The sequence below is a fragment of the Cimex lectularius genome, unplaced genomic scaffold (assembly GCF_000648675.2).
Source record: "Cimex lectularius strain Harlan isolate CLEC.00 unplaced genomic scaffold, Clec_2.1 scaffold567, whole genome shotgun sequence".
In the NCBI taxonomy this organism is placed as follows: domain Eukaryota; kingdom Metazoa; phylum Arthropoda; class Insecta; order Hemiptera; family Cimicidae; genus Cimex; species Cimex lectularius.
In genome coordinates, this window is record NW_019393079.1 from 1 (window position 1) to 7,483 (window position 7,483).

Below are 7,483 nucleotides of genomic sequence, written 5' to 3' on the forward strand. Positions count from 1 at the left end.
ATCTGATGCATCTGTCCATTGATACGGTTCTTTCGCCGAACGCAGACAAATGATAGGGGGACAGAATGGGGCATACCGCGACAAAATGTAATATGTCTTCCTTTACCCGGTAATTACATAACTCACACTCCTGTTGGCTGAGGAGATCATACGGCTTATGCCGTAGGTTCAGCAATTCTCCCCTCAGTTTTAGGATCCAACGTATGTCTGTAATTTTCTTATTTGGCTTTTGGTCCCCAACCAAGCTGGCACATCTGACTCCGTGATCCAGCATCCTATATATACGATATCGATGGGAGGCTTGCACTCTCTCTATGTTGCTCACCATAAAACTATCTTTCAGTCGACTAATAATAATAATAATAATAATAATAACTCGCTTTGGCGGTACATATACTAAAATTGGAACGAAAAGTGAAATAATTATAACTTTAACTTAACTTTAACGTTTGTAACTTTAAATTTCGTATACTGTAAAATTAAAACAGAGATGGTTCAAAAGATACAATAATCAATGGAATTTCAACAGACTCATACATTTGCACAAGTCATGTTTCCTACAAATAGTTTCATGTTAAAAACCTATCGACCCGATAAGAATTTGGTCAAATATCTACCTTAGATTTACGTATTAGGTTACCTCTACTTTATAGATGATGACAAAATGCCGAAACTTGCTAGAACTGTTTCTGTATTTTTTGTGTTATTTCATACGTTTATTCACTTTCACATTCACATTACAAATGTATAAAAAGATGCCCATGACAAATTAATAAACATGGTGCCTGAAGACTGGTATACCAAGAAAGACTTTTTCTTCAGACTTCAGTATCCTGTTGCTTTTCGGTTTTGTATCTATCGAATACTTGGATGATTGCATTTTTTATTAAAATGGTAATTTGGTAGCCAATTAGAGAAATATTGTGCAGTAATATAATGCAGTGGTTACATTTGAAATAAACCATAATCAGCTTTGTAATATTAAATTGTATTCAGTAAACAAACAATGGAAAAACAACAAAAAATCAACAAAAATACCCCACTAATTTCAGTTCCATTAAGTTAAATAATATGGTCCCAATATTTTTTGGTTGAATCTGGGATTAGTCAGGGCTGGTCTTAGCCCTTTTTTTCACTCTTTATTATATTCTCCATGATGCTCTAGATTTCAAAAAAATTATGCTCTAATGTCTTAGAAATTGAAAGAATTACATTAACTCAATTAATTATACACAATTTTTTTCTCGAAATGAAAAATTGTGTATAATTAATTGAGTATTTATATATTTAATAGAAGCTGATAAAATTTAGTATTAATCTAAAATCACACCTGTGAATCGTACACAGTCCCGCTAATCTAGAATAATCGTTAATAAAAAGTGTTTCTATATGAAGCTGCGATTTGCTTATAATTAGAATAAAATCGGGTAGTCGAAATGAGAAGTTTGTGGCATGGGCGATCGAAGTCACGGTAGCTCAAGTGGTAGAGCAGCGGCGTATTTAGCCGAAAGTCGTGGGTTCGAATCCCGCCTGTCACACAAATTTTTCATTTCGAAAAAAATTGTGTATAATTAATTGAGTATTTATATATTTAATAGAAGCTGATAAAATTTAGAATTACATTAAAATAAAAAGCATATTTTTATGCGGATGTCATAATGGATAGCTCTTCATTCATCTTGTAGAAGAATATTGATGCTTTTAATAAATTGGCCCCTGCTAGAAATTTAAATAAATAAAAAAATCGTAGTTTTTGATAGTGGGGGTAGGAAGGTGGGTAAAGAGTGATGGTTCTTTGGAGACAGAAAAATCGACATTATGAGTATAAATATCCAAGGGTGCTCTTTATGCCTCTGACGTCTCACCTCAAAAATAAAATAGATATGTTGAAATTTACAATTAATTCGGTCTGGTCCAATCTTCTCGCAAACCTTTCTATTCCACCTAATATTAAGTTCAAGGCTTTTAAGGCAGTGTGTCACTTGATGTGCTATACTTCCCAGCTTTGGGGGTACGAGCAATTCGATCGGTTTTTTATTCATAAACTGTTTTATTTAACTATTTTAACTATTCTCTTGCAATCCTAGAATCCCTAAAATATGCCCAATCAATTAATCCTCATATTCTGATTATCTTTTCCGACAGTCAGAGTATCCTATACGCCATTTCCAATATCCACAATTCTAACCACCCTTTAATATCTCATATATTTAACACCATCATTCAACTAACCAATAGAGGCATCGTAGTGCACATAATTTGAACTAAAGGCCACAGCAACAACAAATTTAATGATGAAGCGGACAGGCTGGCCAAGGCTGCGGCCTTCGCTAGCATTCCCTGCTCTCTTATTTCCCCTAGAGATCTTAGAGCCCACATAAACAGTTACTGCAAGCTCCGTTGGCAAAATGAATACTCCGCCAGCATAAAAGGAAAATTTTATAAATTCATCCAACTGATCATTCCAACTTTCCCTTGGTTCCGATTTTACAATTGTCCTCGCCATTCCCTCAACTCTATAATTCGGCTTCTCCTAAACCACAATTGTCTTCCCTCCCACCTCTATAAAATAAATATCCTAGACTCACCTTACTGCTCCTGCGACCCCTCATGCATAGCTGATTCCAACCATATTCTACTAGCCTGTCCCAATACCTCCATCAACTGAGATTCCCTCCACAACACTCTAATTTCTAACAATATCCCTCTTCCTACCTCAATATCCGTTATACTCTCTTTTACCCGCAATCCCAAAATAATCCTCTCTAAGCTTCTATCCCAAAATAATATATTTGAAGTTTAGAAATTTGGCCAATATGCTAGACCATAAGACAAAAAAAAAACTATTCTCTTGAATTTTACACACAACTACATGCCCTACTTAGAAGCAACAACTGACTTTTTTTTTTTTTTTTTTCATTTTCACTAGCCCAACAATTACATTTGTTTTACTTAGTGCTTCTGAGATTGAAGATATTTATAATGGAATGCGCTAGAACAATTGCTCCACAGGAGCCCATTTGCATTTGGAGCTTTTCTAACAGCTTAAACACTTATACTACTATTTCCATTATAAATTTAAATATCACATAAAATATCACATATCACAGACATTTTCACATATCTGCTCTTAGATGGAAGGCCACCCCGCTGCCTTGGTTGAAGTGGACTGCTGTCTGCACCTGCTGGGGAAGCTTTGTGTGAAACGTCCTAAACCTCGTCCTGATGTGTTCCTTGATGCTGTCCAGTTGAAACTGGCAGTGAAGCTGGGCATTCTGGACAAACCACTCTGCATCCATAGCGATCCGTAGTACTTTGGATTTGGATATTTTTTTAAGTTTTGAAGTAGAAGCCACTCTCCAGACCCCGCAACGTAGAACACCAAAGGTCTTATTAAGGACTAGATAGACTAAGTAGAGTAGGAGTCCTAATTTTGGCTTTAGTTTGGACTTATTGGTTCATCATGCAGTAGAGCATGCCCATATCGAGCATACCCCTCCGACAGCTTCTTGTTGATGTGAGAATTCCATGTATTTTCACCACACACACCATATTACTTGATGGCGCTGTCAGGCGGATCCCATGGAGCACTTGTTCCTTCTATGGAGAGTATGGCGGGCATTTTGGGTCTTCTTAGCATGAAAACTTTTGCCTCACATTTGGGGGATTGACGACCAGCTTCCACACTGTGCAGAAAGAAGTGATTGTTTCTAACGCTGCTTGAACACAGTTCTTCTCTCGATATCTCAATTTGTTGCATATACTACTGAGTCATCCACGAATGTTGCAACATTGATTTTTTTCTGGATTTACCTTTTATTCTTATAAAGTTAAAAGTCTATCTTTCTTATTCAGTCAGGGCACTCTCATTGCCTGATTAAAGACTTCCATTTTTTTGCAGTTTTCCAGTCTTTCAGTTTTGGTTATCTTTTTGAGAGCTTTTTGATAGTGTATCGTTGCACGAAATTAATTCCCATGATTAGATAATGTTTTAGAATTATTGCATTTGATTAAATTAGTATTTTTGAAAATGTACCTAACATCTATGTGTGAATTTCTCCTGGCTACCACCTCAAACAAATGATTTTGCGATTAATGCTCTTATTGTTTTTTGTTTTGTGTTATACTAGCTTATAGAAATGCATTTTCTTTTATTTACTTTTTTCTTTTATTAAATTATTTTTCATTCAACCAATCGTTAAAAAAAATCTTATCAAACTTGCAAAAATGTATTACTTGGAATAGCGTGGTCTGCAATTTGTTGAACATTTTCAGCAGCTTGATCATGATATTCGATAGATAAATGGTATTTATTTACTTAGTGGGTCTGTCTAGTTCCTCACCGAAGATGAGCCTAAACGTATTTGAGTTACATCAAAAACCCATGAGTGTAGACAGACCCAATAAGTAACCCAATGCCGATTCAACATATACTGGAAAGTGTAAATGTCAATATAACTAACTATATGTACTATTGAAAATTGTTTATTCACACATTTTCTCAACATTCTGTCACTGCTCAATTCACTATGGATTTTATTTTATTTATTTAATGTAATGGATCTCTTTTGGACCTGCTATTTTAATGCAATCCAGGCTTCTGAGTAGGCTACTCACACCTTTTTCCCATTCTAATCTGTCTATTGCCACTCTTTTACAAGTAACACCTCCACACATTTTTTGGCCCACTTTCGCTTTAAATCCAAAATTTCAATTCAAGATGTTCCTCGTCCGTCTTCATCTTTATCATTCTTACGTCATATAGTTGTCATTTAACAAATTGTAATTTGCTCGAATTTCCTCAAGAATTAAAAGAATATCATCTACAGGTAAATGGTGGGGTGATCAACAGGTGAGACCAATGTTGGCACTTCATGGCTTTTTGGACAACTGTGGGACATTTGACCGTCTCTTCCCTTTATTGAATGCCAAGAGCATCGTTGCGATCGACATACCAGGACATGGTTTCTCATCCCATATCCCCGATGGAATTTTCTATAATTATTTAGACATTCTCTTCTGGCTGAGGTCGCTGATTAAGGGCCATTTCAACTGGGATAGAGTCGATTTGCTTGGACATTCGTTCGGCAGCAGCTTGGCGTACTTTTACTCATCGTTGTATCCAAACGATGTTGGCAAATTTGTAAGCATTGACTGCGCCAGGTATGCTATAGCACCTACGCCTGAGAATTTCAGAATGAAACTGAAGGCTTCTTTCGACGGTAATCCCGATGCGAAGAATAAACAAAACGTTCAACTAGATTTTAAAGAACATTATGACGATTTTGTGAATTTTCGATTGATTAAAAATTGCCCTCTGACTGACGATGCGTACGAAGCATTGATAAAAAGGGAAGTGAAAGAAGTAGCGCCTAATAAATTCATCCGAACATCAGATCTGAGATTGCTTGCATGTTACAAAGGCACGTTTGCACTCGAGTTCATCGAAGCAGCAGCAAAACAGATAAAATGCTCTGTTCTATCTATTAGGGCTTCAAGAGGAATTTTAGCCAACAATTTTATTAATTACGAAAAACATTTGGATCTTATGAAATCTTCTTGTCAGAAACTGGTCCGTCTTGATGTTGAGGGAAGCCACCATGTCCACCTTGAAACTCCCGTGCTTATTGCAGACCAAATAAATGAGTTTTTGCTAGAAAAATAATTAAATTCACTTAGCAGGAAAATTGTTATATAATGTAAAGAAATTTTGTTTTAATTGTGGTTGGTTTAAATGTTTTCAAATAATGTGCAGTTCTTATTATTTATGAAAGCAAACAATTTGGAATTTTGTTCAATAAGGTCAGCAGTAATTTTGTTTATTGGTTAGGGTATTCTTGCATTTGCTGTACTAGTTAAGGGTTCAAATCCTGACACAGCCCATGGAATTATATTTGAGAATTATTCGCTTAAAGTATTGTCAAGTGGTTTGACCGTTCATCCACAATGCCCAATTGGGAGTTAATTCGGTACTTGGACGGTTATTAATGAAATTTGAGTTTTAGTTGATTTTAATGGTCAAGTGATAAATTATTAAAGTAATTGTGCTAAGTTCAACTTAAGAGGGCATAAGCTGTTTCAAATAACTTAAATTAAAATATAAACAACAATTACTATTGGTAATTTTCTGCTTTATTATTTTGTATTTATTTTTTAAGTTGGTTGAGTGTTTTTTTCATTCCATTCTCACAATAGTGGACGGAATATTTTTAATTTAGCAATTACTTTGAAAGAATTGATTAGGAATGGGCTATTAAAAAACATAATAAAAAAATCACAAGTTGTAGAGGAAGATAAGAATGAAGAAATAAGTGAAAAAAGTGAACTGAAAACTGGATTTAAATTGCAATTTCAAGCAGTATGAAAGAATTTTTCCATACCTGGATTGATTTTACTTGTCAAGAAATATTTATTTGTATTGCTCTTATATATTGGAAATGTATTGTGTACAAAGTAAGAGATAATGTTTTTTACTGTTATTAAGTAAAATGTAACATTTATTTATTATTTTGAAACATTTTGTGTATGTAGAAAAATTATTTTTTAACCTCATACAATTAATTAAGGTTATATATTGAGATAAAAAAGGCAGTGTCAGGAGCGGGATTCAAACCCACGACCTTCGGCTTGATACGCCGCTACTCTACCACTTGAGCTATTGTGACTTCGATCCCCTCGAGCACTAACTTCCCATCTCAACTGCACCTTTTGAATTTTCCCTTCTTTTTGCCATTTTTCACTTTTTTATCTCAACTTAAAACCTTAATTAATTGTATGATATTAATTGGTCATGCGGGCCCCAAAAAATAGTGAACTTAATCATTTTTTTAATTAAAGAGAAAAAATTAATAAGTTCATCTTATTCACTGGAGTAAGCCTCTGGATCATAAATAAATAATTTCAGAACCAAACATGGAAATTATAAACTAAACAACAAAAAGTTTGTAGTTAGGTCTATGAAGTGATTCTGTCAGCCTAGTCAGCAGATTCTTGCTCGTTTTATATGCCAGGTGACAATATGATTGTATACTATTGAAATGCCGAAAAACACGTCTAACAGTCAAAACAAACAGGAATTGTTGCAGGGTGGTCACATGTCTAAACCACAAGAATACAGTCCTCTATGGCACAACAACAAAAACAATTAACAAGTAACAGTTTAAAAGAAAAATGTATATACAATTAAAAACAACAGTGTAGAAACTACTCGATGAGAGTACTTCAATGATAATAAAATTTTGGATATTTTGTGTATTTAATTAACACTTGTGTCACTACCGCTTCCACTGGTTGGAGATCCCACGGCAGTTGTATTTTTAGTCGGGAGGAGGGTTTGAGGGAATTTGTTGTGTTGAGAGTTTCTGGATTTATGGTGTTTGGGAAGGGTTTTTGAAACTTGACGTAATGGTGTATTTTCTATTACATCTTGTACAAAAGTAATATTTAGGTCTGTATTAGTAGTTACGTCGGACAAAATGGAGTA

At 34.7% G+C, this 7,483-nt stretch overlaps 1 protein-coding gene across 1 annotated transcript; it reads left to right on the forward strand.

Annotated features, from left to right (window-relative positions):
- Positions 1 to 1,636: 1,636 nt before the first annotated feature.
- On the forward strand, positions 1,637 to 6,562 carry LOC112128093 (probable serine hydrolase). Its single transcript, XM_024229878.1, has one exon. The coding sequence runs from the start codon at positions 4,862 to 4,864 to the stop codon at positions 5,663 to 5,665; it is 804 nt and encodes a 267-aa protein (XP_024085646.1). The 5' UTR covers positions 1,637 to 4,861; the 3' UTR covers positions 5,666 to 6,562.
- Positions 6,563 to 7,483: the final 921 nt, after the last annotated feature.

Bases quoted from the DNA above. Each gene is read 5' to 3' on its own strand.
- LOC112128093 (XM_024229878.1), top strand. From the start codon at position 4,862: ATGTTGGCACTTCATGGCTTTTTGGACAACTGTGGGACATTTGACCGT.